Source organism: Spodoptera frugiperda, chromosome 20 (genome assembly GCF_023101765.2).
Source record: "Spodoptera frugiperda isolate SF20-4 chromosome 20, AGI-APGP_CSIRO_Sfru_2.0, whole genome shotgun sequence".
Classification (NCBI taxonomy): domain Eukaryota; kingdom Metazoa; phylum Arthropoda; class Insecta; order Lepidoptera; family Noctuidae; genus Spodoptera; species Spodoptera frugiperda.
The window spans coordinates 13,530,705-13,551,593 of NC_064231.1; the positions used below are offsets into that span (position 1 = coordinate 13,530,705).

General features: G+C 34.3%; 2 protein-coding genes across 3 annotated transcripts; both read left to right on the forward strand.

Annotated features, from left to right (window-relative positions):
- The first annotated feature begins 933 nt into the window (after window positions 1-933).
- On the forward strand, window positions 934-9,322 carry LOC118282316 (cytochrome P450 4C1-like). Of its 2 annotated transcripts, none has more exons than XM_050701088.1 (10): window positions 934-1,246; window positions 2,221-2,313; window positions 3,176-3,286; window positions 4,435-4,620; window positions 5,143-5,339; window positions 5,426-5,489; window positions 5,576-5,777; window positions 7,864-8,015; window positions 8,245-8,424; window positions 8,808-9,322. In XM_050701088.1, the coding sequence occupies exons 1-10, from the start codon at window positions 1,087-1,089 to the stop codon at window positions 8,975-8,977; spliced, it is 1,515 nt and encodes a 504-aa protein (XP_050557045.1). In that variant the 5' UTR covers window positions 934-1,086; the 3' UTR covers window positions 8,978-9,322. The 2 variants fall into 2 exon arrangements, with proteins under 2 accessions (XP_050557045.1, XP_050557044.1); XM_050701087.1 differs by lacking the exon at window positions 7,864-8,015 and adding an exon at window positions 6,174-6,325 and having other exon boundaries at window positions 954-1,246.
- A 4,912-nt stretch (window positions 9,323-14,234) lies between these two features.
- LOC118282416 (cytochrome P450 4V2-like) lies at window positions 14,235-20,610 on the forward strand. Its single transcript, XM_050701086.1, has 10 exons — window positions 14,235-14,530; window positions 15,460-15,552; window positions 15,950-16,060; window positions 16,455-16,643; window positions 16,782-16,978; window positions 17,248-17,305; window positions 18,069-18,261; window positions 18,800-18,951; window positions 19,604-19,783; window positions 20,370-20,610. Exons 1-10 carry the CDS (start codon window positions 14,374-14,376, stop codon window positions 20,555-20,557), a joined length of 1,518 nt encoding a protein of 505 aa, XP_050557043.1. The 5' UTR covers window positions 14,235-14,373; the 3' UTR covers window positions 20,558-20,610.
- Window positions 20,611-20,889: the final 279 nt, after the last annotated feature.

The following is a 20,889-nucleotide window of genomic DNA, read 5'->3' on the forward strand; positions in this document are numbered from 1 at the left end:
AAGATATATATAAGCATTTAAGTGCTTATGGCTTCGAGTCTAATTAGGTACTCGATTGCAGATCTTGCCGCGAGTACTGATTCTTATCGATATTTTTTTATTGTATTGAATTATTTTAAGGGAAGATATAGAAAGTTTGGTTACTCAGTAGCAGTTTAAATACTTATTTGCTAAATAAAATTTTGTTTACAAGTATTTTTACGCTTTTTTCACCTTCACCGTCAGCGTTGTACTTAAGCTTTATTTACTTTTACCATATTGCGTCAGTCGAAGTACTCAAGTAATACGATGTTAGTGTCAATACTAGTTTTTTTCTTTTTCAAATATTTTTATTGAAATGAAGAGCAGTAGCAAATATTTATTTCTTCTGTAACTTTCCTAAGTTATCTTAAGCTTTAATTTAAACGCAAAATAGTGTTTGTGTCAGTTTTACTACTAAATTGCTTTACCGATTTTGTTGAAGTAGAGACAAATTAAACGGAAGGATCACAGTTACAGTTCAGTTATAGTTTTTTAATTGTCCCATATTGAAGTGCATAACACTGTATTAAATAGGGATTAATGTGTGGCAATAACAATAATAGCTTTTAATGTAATTATGAGAAATTTTATTTAAGAAAATAATGTTTACTGCTATATGCGACATATACTTAGCGACCGACGTAATTCTGATTCTTAAACTAAGTTTTGATATCAATGGTTTTCATGGATGCGATTTTGAACTTTCTTTATTAAGGACTCCTTTGTGAAATAACATGTTGTGTTATGGTGTGATGTCATTATCTCCAAAACATACGAGTAACATTCGAATTGAACCTCGACACTTGAATTGGATGGTACTCAATTCCTACGAATCTCTCAATAGTACTTATACTATTAGGTACTAGAAAAACTTTGTGTGTACTTAAATACATCATCAATGTCGCACAAAACTGTTTTGTCACATCCATTAGTTGATGAGCCTTCATATCTTTCACTACATTACTGAATTAAATCAATTATTCCTGATAAAATTTTTGCTAATTCAAACTTTCTGTCTAACAAAATAAGTTTCATTTTCAAGAATTGTTGTTTTTCTAGTTGATCATGTTAGTGCAGATAATTTTATTGTTTTTCCTAGTGTGGCTCCTTGTGTTACGATGGCAAAGGAGAAAGATGATCGAGCTGTCCCATAAACTCGGTGTCACCAACCACATGACGCTACCATTTGTGGGACATGCTTACATATTCTTTGGAAGTGACGAAGGTACGTGTTGTGTTTCTATTATTTGGGTGATTTTCTCTGTAATATTAACCATAATTCATTAAGAAGGACTATTGACGATATATAGATACTTATATATTGTTTGACTGTGTGGTTGACGCGGCTGCCGTGCAACGGGTAGCACAATTCCAGCACGGACTAAATTCTTAGTAGGATCCACAAATTGTTGCTTCGGGTCTGGGTGTCATGTGTATGTGAAATTGTATGTTTCTAAAAGTACTCTCGACACCGGAGAAATGAGTAGGAGGGACAGTTCCAAAGCCTATGCAATGTTGTTGAAAAAAACTGTTGTTGAAAAACGGCTGTTAATGGTTTTAATTTTCCACAATCTGATGTGGAATGGATGTTTTTTCGATGTGTTAGCCCTTCGGACTTATAAACATAATTACATAGATACTTAAGAATATTTGAAACATAGATATTAGTCTAGGCACCGACACGACATGTAATAAATTATGTACTGCGTTGCAATTTTTAGAATTTAATTACGTTAAATCTTGATTAGATTTTGTATGAATGTTTAAAAATGTGATATATAGCTATGTTATGTATTTAAAAACTATGCAGTGAGATAAAAATATACCAACTAGCCAGAGCTTACGAACAAATTAACTTTAAAGCATTCATTGGTAACGCGGCTAATGTTGACCGACGTTAACTCATGAATGACTCGAGATCATGCTGCTTTGTACAAATTTTAAAAATATACATGGAAAACCTAGAATATAGATAGATATAGAAGTAGGTCTCCAATGACAATGCATATATGACAATGAAATACGACTGCACGATTGGTGTCGTGGCCGGACCAACTGCTGCCGCACTAACGAATTGTAGCGGCACATTCGTGCTTGAAACGAGAACTTAATTAATTCAGAACTAAGAAATAGACTTAATGCAGTACCAAATAAAACTAAAAATCCCTTAACCTGTAACCTTTAAAACTATATTTCCAGATCGAATGACAAAATTCCAGAAATTGGGCCGTGAAGCGATCGCGAGCGAGCATGGAGTTACCACAATATGGCAAGGTCATCGACTTTACTTAGGTAGGTATAACATATACGTAATATACATAATTATGTAGATTAGTTAATCAAAGGTGCATATAACACGTTTCAAAGACCGAGACCTCTAAAACTCAAAACTTTTCATATAAACTCATTCAAGGTTGTAAACAAATAAATTTCCACTATATTTTAAGGTCGATTAGGTTCACATTAAAGTAGCTATCATCAACAATTAAGTTATATAAGTATTTACAGTGTCATGGTCTTTAACGCTCATATTACAACATAATATACGCAATGGTACGTCACGCCTTTTATCCCTAATAGTCAGAGGTGCACATTACGTCACGAAATGCAGCTTTACAATGTACAAACACTTTTCACCATTTGTGTTATAAGTCCCATGTAATAGGGGGAGCCTATTGCCATAATTATACTGCGCACAATCTGGACTCCGTGCTACTACTGAGATATTTTGGAAAAACCGAAAAAACCCAGTAATTCTTTGCCCAACCGGGGAATCGAACTCGAGACCACTTGTCCGGCAGTCGACCAACGAGGCAATCTAACATAGTACAACGAGGCGATAAAACATAATATAAATACAGTATAACAGATTTTTTTTACTATGTTGTTTAATTTTTTATGGGTTTCTGATATTTCGTAGATATTTCACCGCTATTCCATCTACGTTCGACATCATGATCATCAAATGACATAGTCGTATTTGTAAATAACATAAGATTTATTAACCCATTGAAAAAAGAGACAACTGGTTATGATATCAACTTTGTTTTGTATAGCCGGGGTCAATAAATTAGACGTTAGATACTCTATAATGATTGGTTTGAAACCTGACCTATGCTCGCGTAGTAAAACGTTTTTATTTATTTATTTACAGTGGTATCAGACGCAAAGGTTGCAGAGTTACTTCTGAAGACCTGTTTGGAGAAAGATGATGCGGTAGATTGCTTGAAGTTCGTGACTGGTAACGGTAGCATCTTCGCTCCAGGTATGATCATCATCTTCATCATACGAGGTTCTTTCATTCTGTTCAATATACCCTTTGCAGTTACAGTTTGCTTTACGTTTAAAGTAATCGAAACGAGAGCGCGTTCGGCGCTCTGATTGGTTGGTTTATTTGAGCCAGCCGTACTTATATTAAGGGTACAGTACAACCTTATTATAAGTACTATTGGACATCCAGCTACTATAATTATTAGAATAGTTAAATGTGTAGGTAATGCTAAGCTAAACACTCGAAGTGGGCTCGATTACATTCTCGTCCGTCATTGGTCGAGATTATTCTCTCAATTGGTTGTGCTGACTCATTGCGGACTTCGGATGTTTCGAATTGACAATTAAAGCCAACTAATAGCCTAGATTTTATTTTGAGGGGAAAAATCATCCAATGACTTCTTTTTTGGGCGTCTTGGGCGAGGCGAGAGAGCGAGTGTCAGACTCTTACTGATTAGAAACCACCCCGTTCCTACTCCTGCTTTTCGAGCCGAAGCCCCGGTAGCCCGTAAGGCAGTGCACAGATCCGAAGAATAGCCTAGCCGACGTCGAAACTCAAGAGAAAATAATTTGTGAAAATATAATAAAATAATAAAGAAAATTCTTGTATCACTGAATATCTTTAAAATATAAGATTAACTTAAAAGGTAACCTATTTGGATCTAAGGGGGATATTGAAGTCCTATCGGATTACCGGGACTCCCACTCGAAGCAAGAGTAGGAACGGGGCGGTTTACATTCACTAAAAGTCTGACATGTATACGTAGTTGTTGAAGAAAAAAATATGGTTTCTTCTAATGAAGAGATTTATTAACCTTTTTTTACAAGATTACTCGTAATTATACTGGATATAAACTGGTTACATGCCCTTCAAAAATAAGGTACTCAACTATATCTAATCCACGTGTTTCGCGGAAGAATTTGCGTTTTTAGAAATAAATCACGCGTAAAGCAAAATAAAAAAAAATTGCTTTACTTTTTCTGATAATCTAGCAATTTCTTTTAATTAGTACCTCTTTTAAATAAGCATGGGCATTATCTCCGTACTGTATTACAAGTGCCTGCTAATCAAGCTATACTTTTAATTTGATAGGATTTTCAACTTTATGTCCTTCTATTAAAGATGATTATGGTCTTCCACAGTCAGTATCTGGCGTCCTCGTCGTAAAGTATTAGCTCCGACCTTCAGCCCCAAGAACTTGCAGCAGTTCGCTGAGATCTTCTCTCGCCAGAGCGCTATCATGGTGGAGCAATTACAAGCTGCTGTAGGAAGGGGAGCCTTCTCTATATGGCAGTACATTACGACGTATACCATGGACTCTGTTTGCGGTAAGGCAATCACAAAAAATATTATTATTTATTATAATCACGCCCCCATCATCCCATCATCATCCATCCCTGAAGGGGTAGGCGGAGGTGCATATTATGGCACGGATTGCCACTGTAGTGGTGAGCGTGTACACTTTTCCAGACTCCGTGCTATTGCTGAGAAATTTTTGAAATACAGAAAAAACTCCAGCGCTTCTTCGCCCGACCCGGGAATCGAACCGAAATCGACCCCTTGCCTGGCAGTCGCACTTGCATTCGGGGAAAAGAATATTATTTTGACTCTAACCATGTGCGATGTATTTGTATGTGTGAGAATATGTTTTACAACCTTATAAATGCCGTCTAGGCCATTCATTAGACAGATTTTTTTAACCATTCACAGGTTGTTGTACACTTAATTAATGCTAAGTATCCGCATCATAAATCTCAGATAATCGTGTGAGATTTTGTTAAGTTGATAACTTATAAAATATGTCTTTGTTTAGGGTTACGTTTTTATAGTATGTTGTGTTTTATTTCCAGAGACAACTCTCGGTGTTTTAGTGAATTCTCAAAAACAATCTGAGCAACCATTTCTCCAAGCTTTTGACAAATGTACCCAATTGGATGCTGACCGTCTCTGCAAGCCATGGTTCCACCCTCAAGCCATATACGAAATGACACCAGCTTATAAACTGCATCTTAAGTGTAGGAACTATATTTGTAAATTCGTTGACCAGGTAAGAAAGAAATCACACCAGTACAGAAAACATTCATTTTTGATTAATACGCACATTAAATACAAATGTTTTTTTTCATGTTTTAGATAATTAAAACAAAGAAACAAGCTTTGGCAGAGGAGAAGGTGTCAATGGCCGAATCAGAACAAAGTAAGGATGACATCATAAATTCGAATTAGACCATAAGGCACTAATTACCATGCTATTAACCAGAATATATGTACTTTATCTTGCAGACATAAAACACGACGGTCTTAAGACGTTCTTGGAGCTCCTCATAGACTCCTCGGGAGGGGAGCGAGGGTACTCAGATGTGGAGCTGAGAGAAGAGACTTTGGTATTAGTTCTGGCTGGAACTGACACATCTGCTGTAGGCACTGCCTTCGCTTCTATTCTGCTGTCAAGATACCCTGATGTACAAGAAAAGGTCTACCAAGAGTAAGTTTGTTCATCAATTAATAAAACCGTTTTTTAACCGACTTCCCAAAAAAAGGAGGAGGTTCTCATTGCTCATTACCATTATCATCATCTTCAGCCCGTTTCCATTCACTGCTAGACATAGCTCTTTCCAATTCCTAGCGTATGGCGCAGACCACCACTGATGGGGTCCAGTAGGGCTGATGCCCGATACGGAGTTGCGGAAGACCTACCGGGTTGCCGGGGCTTTGACTTGAACAGCGATAGTAGGAACGGGGTGGTTTTCAGTCAGTAAACTTATGACGCTTCCTCTCGCCTCATCCAAGGCGGGAATAGTCATTGGATGAATCCTCATGAGCGCCATGTAGTAAACAGTCAATGATTTTATTATTGAATATTATATTTCTTTCTTTTTAGGTTACTTGAAGTATTTGGTGATTCCAAACGACCAGTCGTGGCTGAAGATCTTCCCAGACTGAAGTATCTGGAAGCTGTTATAAGAGAAACATTACGATTGTACCCTCCAGTGCCTATCATTGCGAGGAAAATCGACAAGGAATTAACTTTACGTAAGTCTATTTTATATGTGTATTTGTGTAAGTTTAGTACTATGATTTTTAATGAGATCCGTACCTTACCTTTGAAATAACCATGGGATAGTACTGTTTTGATGAACATCTTTATTGTTTAAACTCAAACGTATGACAATTCAGTGATAAAGTCAATAGTGCTCTCTCAAAAATAGTACGCTGGTTTAGTGCCAATAATTTATTACTTAATGAATCAATCCTTTTAAAACTAAATGCATTAAATTCACAACACCAAATTTTAGACATGTGATAAACCAATTGCTAATCAGGGCGAGGAGTTGAAAATTGTAGATTCATACTGTCTTTACAGGTATCAACTCTGGACGCTAAGCTACTGTGGAGCTCCACACGTAGAAAGATGTCGAAAAGACTCAGCTCTGCAGCTTATGCCGTTAAAAAAATTAGAAATTTGACCGATGTAAATACAGCGCGATTAGTATACTTAGTTATTTTCATAGTATCAGTCATATGGTATCCTCCTGTGGGGAAATGCTGCTGACATTCAGTCTGTCTTTGTGCTGCAGAAAAGAGCCATTCGATCAATTTATAATCTTAGTCCGAGGCACTCTCTTAGGGAACTATTTAAAGAAATTAATATATTGACTGTTCCTTCTCAATACATTTATGAAAATGTAGTGTATGCTCACAAAAACATTAATTTATTCAAAAAGTATTGTGATATACATAATATAAACACTAGAAGTAAAAACAAATATATTGTTCCCACTACTAGACTTAAGAAAATAAGTGGTTCGTTCAGATGTCAATGCATACGCTTTTACAATAAAATTCCCAGCGATATTCAAAGTTTGAGCCTGAATAAATTTAAAAATGTTATTAAAGAAAAACTGTATAGTAAAGCTTTTTATAAAATTAAAGACTACTTAGATGATAGTCAGGCTTGGGAGTGAGCCGCTATAATGTCCACACAGGTCATGTTGAAATGTTTGTAACACAAGTTACATTTTTATACAATTTGACATGATATACATTAATATCATTCGATATTTTTTTGTTTTCACATATTATTTTTAAAATTGTTAGTTTGAGGACCGTGCGAGAGTTTGCCTAGTCATTTCACTTTTAGTTAATTATATTCTGACAGTGTGAGCATTTGTGTGGCCTACCCAAATGTTCTTTTGGTTGGTATTGTTCGTCGGATCATTCAGCAACAGCCGTCAGCTGAGCTCATTGTAAACTGACACATGCGTGCTGCCATCTGAACAGGTCCGCTCAAACTGCTGTGGTTCTTTCCTCAAAAGACCACTACAGAATAAACTTGCACGGTTCTCCGACATCTTTAATTTTTTGTCTGGACTTTAAAAGAGACTATGACCTCTGAGTTTGTTTCGGCATTTCTTCTCAGAGTAGTCGGATAGGAAATGCCGGCCTCATCTAGCTATTTGAAATATTGACGTGTAAAAGTGTTATTTTATAATCTATTTACAGAAATAAATATCATTTATCATTTATCATTTAATGATTTTATTATTGAATATTATATTTCTTTCTTTTAGGTTACTTGAAGTATTTGGTGATTCCAAACGACCAGTCGTGGCTGAAGATCTTCCCAGACTGAAATATCTGGAAGCTGTTATAAGAGAAACATTACGATTGTACCCTCCAGTGCCTATCATTGCGAGGAAAATCGACAAGGAATTAACTTTACGTAAGTCTATTTTTAAATATGTATAATAAAAAAAGGTTTGTAGTTATGATTTTTTAATGAAATCAGATTTATATTAAACTTATCATTGTTTACTTTATAGTGAAATTGCACAGCAAATTATACAAACTAATATTGTATTATAGCCAGTTATAAGTTCAATTATTTAAGAGGTTTTTAAGTCGTTTGAAACACTTGCATATTTTAAATAAGGCATACGTTACAATTACAGCATCAGGAATCACTCTAGTTGAAAATTGTGGAGTAGTAATCAATATCTGGGCACTACATCGTAATCACCACTACTGGGGAGAAGACGCGGAGCAGTTCCGACCTGAACGGTTCATTGACACGCCACCCAAGCATCACGCCGCCTTCATGCCTTTTAGCCATGGACCCAGAGCTTGTATTGGTAAGAAAAAATATGCCTTATTATAATGTAGTGTGAGATCTTATTTATTTGAACTAGATAAATGCCAGGCACTTTTAGACATCAAAAACGAATGTGCGATCACCGTTGGTAGCCGTCAAAAATGGACCGACCAAAATTTGATACTAGAAAATTCTTAGGTTCTGCGTCGTCGCCGCGTGCGCACTTTGCTCATGGTGAAAAGTCCCTGTGTGACTTGAAACTAAGAGAGCTTTACTCCATTAAAAATACGTGTGTAAATCGTAATTTTTAGTTAATTTACTATGTCTCATGGCAATATTATAAAAATATAGAAAATTCTCTATTAGACAAAAGGACCTTCGTTCCAATGGCAGTGAATGTATGGCATTTTTTTTTCTTTGCAGGTTATCAATACGCAATGATGTCAATGAAAACTGCTCTATCATCTCTCCTACGTCAGTATGTGGTTCTCCCACCATCTGATGTCGAAGACTTGAAGCCTTTTAGAGTGAAATTTGACATAATGATGAGAGATGTTGACAATTTTACCTTACAATTGGTGAAAAGGGTTTGAATAGGAGAAATACACAGGGTACTGAATTGCTATTTTTCATTAATTTTTAATATGACTTGTACTATGGTACTAAAGTAGGCTTAAGGTAGGTAAAGAAGTATTAAAGGATCAATGAGGTCTATCATTGTCTAGTACTTGTACGTATATTATGTGAACTTTTAAATTTATATAGTTACTCTAACTAAGGAAAAGTAAAATTTTGTGATCTTTGTTTCTTCTGTGAAATTGAGATTTTTTATTTATATTTTAAGCGACATAGTTTTTTTTTGTAAATCTGCTAACTTATCGATTAAACAGTAAACAATATGTGTCGTTTTAAGTTCAAATAAAAGCAAGGAAGTGTTTTTTTTTTAATTTAATTTTTAACCACCCCGTTCCTACTATTTGTGTTGAATTTGTTATTGTAGGATTACCAATGAAATATTATACATTTTTGTTTTCTGTTTCCTTATTTACCTACGAGTTTTTTCAATTCGTCTTAATTCATTCTAATTTTCAACTTATCACAAAGTATGATGGCGTAATTGTGGATGACATGTATGACAATGACGCCATTTGTTTTTGTTTTTCAATGTAATTAATTTCCTACTAAATAAATTAAAAACTTGAAGGAAAACTTGTTGCAGTTGCGTAATGCTTTGAGAGGCAATTACCATTTTTCAATCAGATAAATCATTCCTTCAAAGGAGGCAGTTTCCAAAACCAGTTGTCAACTGCTCCCAAAGTCTTTCAAAAAGAGCCATCGAGTGTAATATGATATGTTTAATGATTGCCGAAATGAATTCATGAATTGCGTAAAAATATATTAACGACCTTAGCAGTAACTACATAAGTACTTTCAAGAAGCTATTAACGTCATATATTATGCAATCAATAGGAATATTACTACTTGATATGACCAAAGCAGAGTATAACAGAATGCAATTTGACATCTTAGAGAAAAAGGGTAGATGATTTTTATTTCAATGTCCGTCTTGTAGATTATTTTAAAATAGACACGTATTTTATATTTACGGAAACAAATACTTTAGAAGATATATTGACTTAAAATATCGCGAGACGTCACTTCTAGGTACGTTTTATACGTAGAAATGACGTATAATTGCGCCCACTCCTACACTTTGATTCGTTTTATCAAGTATTATTATCTTATATGAATAAATAAACGTGTCTTTTCATTATCTAAATGTTGGAATAAATAGATTTGTAATTTTCATATACTGTCATAATTCCTATTGATAGCTGTGTTGATCTTGATAGATTAACGAGTGACCCCATACACTTTATAGTTACGTCAGTTTTGACATTGTAGCAAGGACAGCGGCCCTACTTAAGTATCCATTCATAAACTATAATGAAAATTAATTAACCAAAGTTATAAAAGACGTAGAATGTTTATCTTTGAAAATTTTATTACATCTTTTTCAAGGTTCTGAACTAACAATTTCCATGTAGATTTAAGGCCAGTCACATAGATTAACACATTGAACGCCGTGGTGGTCACCGGTTACCGACGTCAGCGGAGGATTTGCCTTCAACAGTTTTCTATTGGCAGTCAAAGACTTAAAGTAAAAGACATCAAAGCATTTAGGTAGGTACTTACAATCGACAGATTTGGAATATGAGGCTGCCTCGTTAGCCGCGTAGTCGTATGTGCGTGTCGGGTAAGGGGTTTCGGGTTTGATTCCCGGGTCGGGCAAGCATTGCTGGGCTTTTTTAATTTTTACCGCTCAGTGGTTACACGGATTTTGGAAATGTGCCCGGTATGTGACAATAGGCTCCCCCTTATTACATGGGACTTATAACACAAATGGTGAAAAGTGGGTGTGTACATTGTATAGCGGCATTACGTGCCGTAATATATGCGGTAGACTGTCAGAGAATGCCTTAAGGCATTAAGTCCGCCATTCACAGTTATTTATGTAAAGAAGATTAAATAAATAAAATTGAAGGCGATTCTCATTTTTTTTTAGTGGATTATTTTCATAGAATTTTCTTTTTTAATATTTTATTGAACAATGAAATCCATAAAGAACTTTACAATTGAAATTCATGAGTAAAGCGAGTTCACACAAGTTTCCTCACACCTAAGAGAATGGGCCCTTAATTAAATAATGGTTGCTAGTATTTTTTTTTGGCGCAGAAGGTAATTTTTTTAATTAATGATAAAATGTTTCTAGAATCGTAACAAGTTTTAATGACGCCAATGAATTGTTAATTATATGATAAATAGATAGTATATATGTATCTATATGACTTTATAGTACATACTAAACATTTTTCCCTGCTTTGTTCGTATGGAATATGTTTTTTTTTCTTAATGTTAGTCTTCTTTAGATACGGTTTTAATACATTTACGTATAATTGTTTTAACATAATAAATACACAAATTACTGCTTGTAAGTTTTTCCGAAATAAAACTGTAAAACTTAAATGTTACACGAAAAAAAGGCTATAATAATATCTACTTTTAATTTATATTATTGTTTTAAGTGATTTTTTTTCTGTTACACAGAGAAACAATTTAAATATTTTATTTCTATCTGGCATATCTGGTTTTATTTCTACGTTTTTTTTTGTATAAGATAGGACTACTTACGTTGCGAGTAGTTGAGGTAGAGTTGTATACCATAATGCGTGTTTTTATATATTCGTTAATTACCATTAATTGGACATTATTTTCATAGTTGTTTTGACTCGTTTGGCGGATATATATGTCAAGTTAATAAATCTTTTATAGTACTAGTAAAAATTTATTATATAAAAATATATAAAGTAGTACTCGTTCACAGGAGCATTATACAACTAAATATTTTAACAAAAACCGAAAATTGAAAATAAATTTTCAAACAAAATAAATAATTAAATTAATACTATCGCATTTTATAATATACTAGCTACTTCCGCGCGGTTTCACCTGTTCTACTTGGCTCCTACTGGTCATAGCGTGATGTTTTATAGTCTATAGCCTTCCTCGATAAAAGCGCTATCCAAAACAAAAAGAATTATTCAAATCGGACCATTAATTTTGAAGATTAGCACGTTCAAACAAACAAACAAACTTTTCAGCTTTATAATATTAGTATAGACTAGTAAACAATAGTGATATATTAAACCATTGTTAAGGCTTTAAAAGGTTAAAATAATGGTACACGTGGATAACTACATTGTTATCAAAGATCCAGCGTGAAAAATTTTATGGAGTTTAATGGGAATCAAACAGTTAAACAATGGAAACGACATTAAACCAAAGTTCTCTCTATACTATTTCCCCCAATTATGACATAATAACAAGACTATTTATAATAACAACATACTAAAAATAACTACTATTGCAAAACTAGTATATGCACGTCTTGCATTCTTGAATGTCCAGTCGGTGGCGCTGTGGGTTGGACTTTAACATTAGTCATTACCAGTGATTGGTTATGCTTATTAGCCTAAACTTTGGACAGAGAATAGAGAAAACAAACGGAGACTTAGTTAGCACTATTTATATTTTTTCCCGGACATCCGATTAAGTAATGTTTAGAAATACTATAAATATTCACTGCGTTTTATTTTTCTTTTAGCGTTTTATTTTTTTATATAAACTAGTTAAGAAAACTTAATAATTGTAACGACTGTGCTATGTTATGTCTTTTCGCAAATTTTTGGTAAAAAGCACCTTTTAGTAGAGGCCTGCCGGGCAAGGGGTCTCGGATTCGATTTCCGTATCGGGTAAAGTATTACTGGGCTTTTTTCGGCTTTTCGAAAATTTCTCAGTAATAGCACGGAGTCTGGAATTGTGCCCGATATATGGTAATAGGCTCACACCCGATTACATGGGACTAATAACATAAATAGTGAAAAGTAGGTCTAGGTACATTGTATAGCGGCATTACGTACCGTAATGTGCACCTCTGCCTACCCCTTATCTTTGTTTTTTTTTTATTTTAGTACACTAGTTCCAATCTTTATGTCTCTAATTTTTAGTAGTTTTACCCGTGCATATCATGTATGTAAATAATATTATGCATGTATGTATTTATGAGTGCAGTATTATTAACTACCACATAATATCCTCTTAACCAGTTAAGCTATCTAGACATGTATATATCGTTAGATACGTCTAGATAACCTATGTATCCTTACTTATTAAAAAACCAACACGGTGACTGTTGCACATGCGAATGTGGGTAGCGGCTATTAAACGGTGCAGTTTAGAGTAAACCTATATTTTGTTTCTTTAACCGATTTACCAACGTAGGTGTTAAAGATCTTTCCGCGCGCGCCTCAAAGAGCCAGACCACCACAGATGGGGCCCAGTAGGGCTGATGCCTGATCCGGAGCTGCGGACAACGTAAAAGGTTACCGGGGCTCCGGCTCAAAGCAGGAGAAGGAACGGGGTGGTTTTTAGTCAGTAAGAGTCTGACACTCCCTCCCGCCTCACCCAAGGCGGGAGAAGTCATTGGATGATTTTCCCCCCTGAAAAAAAAAAAAAAAAGGTGTTAAAGATCTCATTCTAATTAGCCTGCTAATATTATCTAGACTAGATTCTGTATTTTAATTACTAGTGCTGCCATGGCCCTCTTGTTGTGCCAACAAGCAGTACAGATAATATTTTGTAGGTAAAACGCGCATTATTTTACCTTACCGATAACTAAACGGTATATTGAAGGGTTAAATTTATAATTTTTTTAATTATGACTAGAACTTATTTTATTTTAACAAATGATCAAACAGAAATCTTGCAGCAGTTTGTTTACATCTTCTTTCGCAGAACACCATGGTTGAACGATTGAACAATTGTTGACCACTGAAAGTTGCATGTCCAATTCTACGTACAAGGAAATTATAACTTACACACACACCAAAACAATCTTTAAACCATCCAGAAAAATGCGAATTCCTTCGAAAAGGCCAGCAACGCATTTGTGACTCCCATAGGTGTTAATAGGAAAGAAAAAAACATTTATTTGACACAGAAAAAAAAACAATACCAAAAAAATACAGATGTAAATTAGAAAAGATACACAAAAAAAAAAACTAGGGTTAGGTAAGGTTAAGTATATAGGTTTTGTTTTTAATTTAACACCAAAAATCTTTTAGGGAAATAACTAGCAATATCTAATTAAGTACTAACAGAACAAATATTATAAGTTGAACAATTTGAAGTCGACCCTACAATCCCCTCTATTCAAACAAGACAGTACGATCACCTTATTTTTGTAGTGTTGTGTAATATTTTCGGGTGTCCTTTGAAAAGCTTGAAACCAAATCAAACACGCTTCTTTACTCGTAGCAAGTAGACTACAGACGCGAGGAAAAACCAAAAAAAAAAAAAAATTTTTTTATTCATGGGCACCTATATTAAGTAGTTTTTTTAAAAGTGTATTTATTATAAGTGGTACAAAATGTTGATCGAACTGATATTACTGGTGGTTGTACTCCTATTGATACACCAACGCTGGACAAAGAGGGCTATCTACAAGTTAGGGGAACAGTTGAATTCTGGAATAAAGGCGTTTCCGATCATTGGACACAGTTATTTGTTCGCTGGGGATAATATAAGTAAGTATTAACAAAGATTTTATTTATCGGTACGAATAGGTAATAAATGCAACATTAATAAATAAAATATATGTAAATGCAACATTAATTTGAAAAGTATATTTTGAGGCATTATGTTCACCTAGTGTACCCTACAACTGAGTGCATGAGACTTCAATAAATAAATAATTAATTATATAAACACAGTGTGTAATTAAATTATTATGTATAAGAATTTTGGTTATAGAATCGAAAGATTTTTTTATATGTTTTATGGTATCATACTATTGGGTGTTAGTATTTAAAGGGGTAGTTCATATTAAACTCCTATATTATACTATTATAAACTAAAGTAGAAAAATTATTAATAATTATGATATTCTAAAACTCAAAGGTTTCGTTTTTCGGTTTTCGTTTCTCATATTTATTTTGTAAAAAAAAAACTAAAAATTATAAGAAATGCAGCATAAGAACTATACAAGTGCCTAATAATTCGACGTATTATTCTTGGGAGGTGTTAATATTATAAATTTCCTACAAAAATTAGTTCTGATGTCCCTGGTCCCAAAATGGGTAGTTTCTGAGATATTCAAAATTTTTGGTTTTGGTAAAAAAATCCCGAACTGCAAAAATATCAATTAGTAAAAACTACCGGTTTAATTTAAGTTGTTTTAGTTTTTATCAGTTGCCAATACATTAATAAACATTTATTAATACTAATCCTGAGAGAAATATCATTCGTTTTAAAAAGTGGCTATACTTTCGGACCAGGGTCTGCAGGGCTAATTTTGTAGGTGTTGTATTATCATCTTTCGAGAGGAATATGTCGAATTACGAGTCACCCTATATAACCACTGTAATCACAAAAAAATCAATCAATAGTTACAATTGCGCTTACAAAATTTAGGAAAAAAATATTATATATATTTACATTACAACGATAATTTCAGGACTATTGAAAGCATTCCAGACTGTTGGCTTGGATGCATTGAAACATGAAAATGGCTTGTCATCGCTGTGGTTTCTAAATTATTTGTATACCAGTAAGTTTCATATTTAGAAATATTAACATGTTCATATTATAACTTTTGTGAGACATACAAGTAGAAGTTTATGATTTTTGGTTTAATCACGTAATTATTTGATGAGGAACACAACTAGTTTAAAGCTCATCTAGATTTGTTTTTTATAATTTTTGACGTGTATTAGTGCTGTTTTGTAACCTATTTACAGAAAAATAAAATCATTTTATTTAATTTCAAGCCATACTAGAAATAATCTCTCATGAGTAGCATTGCGTGACATACGACGAGGCGACTGTCGCTCTGCTGACATAACAATTAATTTAGTATGACTCACGAAAGTTACAATATAACTTAATATCTTATTTTCATATAAAATGTTTTATATATTATTTTACAATGTGATTTAATGTTGCAGTTGTTGCTGATGCTGAAGCAGCAGACGTAATCTTAAAAAACATTTCGGAAAAAGACGACCTCGTTAGATTGGCTTCAGTTTTTATTGGCAATGGTTCTATATACGCTCCAGGTGAAAATTCTACGATATTTACGTAACCTTATCTCTTTAGTCATAAACATCAATTTTTTTATGGAACACGGTAAACAAGCAGACGTATCACCTGATGGTAAGCAATCTCCGCCGCCCATGGACACTTGAAACACCAGACGTGTTACAAGTGCGTTACCGGCCTTTTGGTGGCTAGGAAATTTAAGGGTTGTTGGGGAATCGGGGAACGGGAAGATTGAGAAGGGGGAATTGGGCCTCCGATAACCTCACTGGCACAACGAAACACAACGCAAGCGTTGTTTCACGTCGGTTGTCACTCTGGTCGAGCCGGCCCATTCGTGCCGAAGCATGACTCTCCCACACTTAAATGGCTACACTACACACTTAAATAATGATGAAAATGACTTTATTCCAGTGCCCATTTGGCGTCCGCGTCGCAAAGTTTTAATACCGATGTTCAGTATGAAGAATTTAAAATATTTCACTACTATATTTGCAAGTGAAAGCCAAATCTTGATTGAGGAAATGGGAAAAACAGTTAAAAATGGTGAACCATTTCCAGCATTTAAATACATTTCTGCTTATACGATGGATTCTATTGCACGTAAGTTTTAAATGGATGACAAGTTATGCTCATAAAACAAATACAAAGAGGAGAAGTCATAACTGGATTAATAAATGCGCAAATGTCTGGCGCCTTCATAAGATAAATCAATGGTAATCACTTTTTATAAAATTTCAGAAACAGCGATGGCTCATAAAATGAATGCCCAACAAAGTTCTGATCACTTTTTCTTGAAGGGATTCGATATGGGTCTCAATAGCGTATCAGAGCGCATTTGTCAGCCATGGTTACACAGTGATTCGATATACAAGAATCTTCCTCGGTTCTCAATGCTGATGAAACACAAGAAGTATATATGGGACTTTATGCTTGAGGTAACATATTTTCAACAAATATTTGTTCTTCACGGACTCTAGGTCTGTGCCCTTGACATACATTCAACTTCAAAATTTGTATTATATGAGAGGGAGTGTCAGACTGTTACTGACAAAAACCACCCCGTTCCTACTCCTGCTTTTTGAGCTGGAGCCTCGGTAAACCCGTTGGGTAGTCCGCAGCTCCAGATCGGGCCTACTGGGCCCCATCTGTTATAGTTTAATAGCTCTTTGAGGCGCGCGATTTCTAACAACTTTTATGATTTCAGTTGATAAGAAATAAACGAAAGGAACTTCAAGAAAATTCAAACAAGGAACAAGACGAAAGTAAGTATCGTGTAACTTTGAATATTTTATTTACAGGGGTAACAAATAAAACTAGTTATTTGCCAGTTAATGAAGATAAGATAAACATCTGTCATTAACTTAACAACAAGGTCGTCCAAAATGATCCACTAATTAAAAATTTAAATATTTTTTCTTTCGGTTCTATAGGCCATATAAACATAAATTCATAAACATAATTAAAACTGACATTAATAGTGAATATTTATGTCATCATTACTATTATATAAAATGGAATGATATAGTTTTAAGACCGGTGTTAAATAATGCCTTTATAAAAAATAGTTTATCATACTAGGCATATTTTTATGTGTACGGTAAAATAAATAGAGAATATTTAGAACTTGTCAACCACTTTCGATATACAAACTCTAACTTAAAAAAAATATATCGAACCATAATAAACTAACCTAAAAATTAGCTGAAATAAGCCAATCTACTTGTATTTTGTCAATACAATAGAAAAGTATAAGTAGAGTGCCTATTTGTAATATTGAAATAACCGCTTTTTACCACTAAAATAATATTTTTTATAACTCTTGCCAATCTGTTTGTTTGTTCTGGCTAATCTCTGAAATGGTTGGACCGATGGCAACGGGACTTTTATTGGCAGGTACTAAGGAGTAACAAAAGCTACTTTTATCGGTCACAAAGTTTGTAATTCACTCACAAAGTTAAAGTAACATAACCTAATGAAGATAGGGAGCATAACATAATACAGGATTTTTTTATTTGAATTCTTCAGATAATGGCCGTACAACGTTTATGGAGAGTCTTATAAGATTGTCCGGAGGCAACGACGGGTACACGGATGATGAAATAGTAGAGGAACTGCTGGTGATCCTGGTGGCTGGCACTGACACCTCGGCAGTCGCAGCTTCCTTCGTGTCTGTGCTGCTCTCCCGATATCCCGAAATACAGGAGAAAGTTTATGAAGAGTGAGTTTTATAAAGAAATATTATTATTTGTTTAAGTATACCCTAATGTTATTAGTTATTTAAAACGTTTTTAAAAGTTTATTGTTAATCCTAGATCCATAGGTAGTACTTGCAATTTCGTCTAATATGTATATAACTCTGAAATTCACATATCACACATCAACAGCCTATAAATGGACACGGCTAACCAAAAGCCTCTTCTTGCACGGAGAAGGTTTGAGCATTAATCACCATGCTTGCAAATTTATACTTAGAAATTATAAGTCGCGGTTTCCTCACGATGTTTTCGTACTCAGTTTGTGAGTGGTGTCTAAATAATCTCAGAAAATACATACGTATAATTAGGAAAAAGTCACACGTTACGAATGACAAAGAGGCGTCCTAAGCCTACAGGCCACAACGATTCTTTGAAACGAATAATTATTTATCTTTTTGAATTAAAGCAAAATACCTGAAAAATACATATTATATAGCTCTTTAACATGGTTATTTAATTTGCCCATGAATAGGTTAACGGTTATAATATTTTATTTAACAGGTTACAAGAAGTATTTGGAGACTCAGACAGGCCGACTACCTTCGAGGACCTGCCTCGGCTGAAGTACCTTGAGGCAGTGATCAAGGAAACACAACGGTTGTACACAACCTCACCGATAGTAACTAGAAAAGTGGAAAAAGAACTTCAGTTACGTAAGTACTAAAGAATGTTCCTTAAAGATAACTTACTGCCGTCCTCAGAGATATTTAATGATTACTTAAACTATTCTTTATCTTTAGTAACGATTTCGTATAGAAGCCAATTGCTAATGACCGGGTTAAGTAGCCATTAAATGACTCTGAGTACGGTGGTTAGAGATAAAAGAGCAGACGAAGAACCTAAGTATGGTGAAACTATCTGTGTGAACAAAATAGAACAATCACAAGCCAAATTTTTCGTATACCTTTTCAAGGCCCCCCATAAAACACCGAGCCATTATCTATAAATATAAAAAAGAATGCTAAATGTGTTGCTAAGGGCAAATCTCGACACCAGCTGAACTGGTTTTAATAATTATTTTTTTAGTCGGATTTATATTTCCATAGTAAATGTATTTAAAAGCATCTATAATAGTTTTAATGAGGTACTACTTGAAAAAAAAAACAAAATAAAAATTCTTCCATAATTTATTATTACTAGGGGATGAAACAAAATTCCCGGAAGGTTACCGGAACTAAACCAGTGCATAAAGCTAATTAATTATTATTATATTATTTTTGTTAATGTTGTCAAACTGATATATATATAATTCTATACTTTCTAATAAAATAGTCGCATGCTTAAAATAGTGTCTCATATTTACAGCCTGTGGCATCAAACTGGTCCCCGGCACTGGTATCATAATCAACATCTGGGCTTTGCACCGCAACCCTCGCTACTGGGGAGACGACGCGGAGCAGTTCCGACCTGAACGGTTCCTTGACCTGGAACTTAAGCATCCAGCTGCCTTCATGCCATTCAGTTATGGACCTAGGAACTGTGTTGGTAAGATTTAAATTTAATGTTACGCCCTTACTTAAAAAAGAACTGCAGTTTGTCTCAGTTTTCGTTAAGAATCACTCTTAAGCCCCTTTATCTTCTACTCTGGTGAATGTAGTCACAGTATTTCTGAGCTAGATGTATGATTCCTGGCGTCCAATCATTGCCAGTCGCTCTGCAGACGCCCTGGATTCTCTATCTGGAGAGGCTTCGCTCTCATTGGAGAAAGACTCTTGATACATATAATTTACTGTAGACATCCCAGTACAGTACAGTTTCTGACCATGGTGCAACTTCATCTTCGGTAGATGGCTTCAGTGTCATTGATGAACGACAACGACGAGACATAATTGGTTATGCATTAGATATGATTTATGCAGATGTACAACATTTTGATACGATTTTTTGATGCAACCGTCGGGCACAAAACAATAATATTTCGTTATTGTTTTTAATTTTTGTGTATATCGACATTTATTTTTATTGTTATTTTTTTTCTTATTTTATTTTGCGTGTAATGTTTCTACCTGTTGTACATATAAATGATATTTCTTTCTTTCTTCTTTCATAATATGTAATATATTTTTTACAGGTTATCAGTATGCTATGATGTCGATGAAGACTATGTTATCTACGTTGCTAAGAAGATACAAGATCCTGCCTGCAACAAAACCTAATAGCAATGCTGAGTTCCCACCACTGCGCCTCAAGTTCGACCTTATGATGAAAGACGCAGATGGTTTCCAAATATGTGTCGAGCCTAGATCGAAACGAGCGTAAATAAGTTATTTTTAGATTTATTTAGTTAATAAAAATTTCTACTTTTGTGGTTATTCTTCGTCTACCTCTTTCGTGTTTATAAAATTGGATCTGAAATTAATAAAAGCTTTATTATGTTGTTTCTCTAGTTTTTTTTTCATGAGGTACTTACAATAATATTCTGATTCATTCGAGTAGAAAAACAACAGAGATGATTTAAAAAAAAATCACAATTAAAAGCGCTATAGAAGAAGTATTGTATATTTTTCCAGCATTTTTGTAACTGCTCCTCTCCTCCTCCTCCTATGTACCAATATGTTATATTCATTAAGTCTTTGACTGCCAATAGAAAA

What these genes read in the sequence shown, in the direction of transcription:
- LOC118282316 (XM_050701088.1), top strand. Translation starts at nt 1,087, where the DNA reads ATGTTAGTGCAGATAATTTTATTGTTTTTCCTAGTGTGGCTCCTTGTG. An exon ending in AGGTCATCGACTTTACTTAG is followed by an intron (nt 2,314 to 3,175) that starts GTAGGTATAACA and finishes ATTTATTTACAG; the next exon opens with TGGTATCAGACGCAAAGGTT. An exon ending in TTTGTAAATTCGTTGACCAG is followed by an intron (nt 5,340 to 5,425) that starts GTAAGAAAGAAA and finishes TTCATGTTTTAG; the next exon opens with ATAATTAAAACAAAGAAACA.
- LOC118282416 (XM_050701086.1), top strand. Translation starts at nt 14,374, where the DNA reads ATGTTGATCGAACTGATATTACTGGTGGTTGTACTCCTATTGATACAC. An exon ending in TACGATGGATTCTATTGCAC is followed by an intron (nt 16,644 to 16,781) that starts GTAAGTTTTAAA and finishes ATAAAATTTCAG; the next exon opens with AAACAGCGATGGCTCATAAA. An exon ending in AAACAAGGAACAAGACGAAA is followed by an intron (nt 17,306 to 18,068) that starts GTAAGTATCGTG and finishes TGAATTCTTCAG; the next exon opens with ATAATGGCCGTACAACGTTT.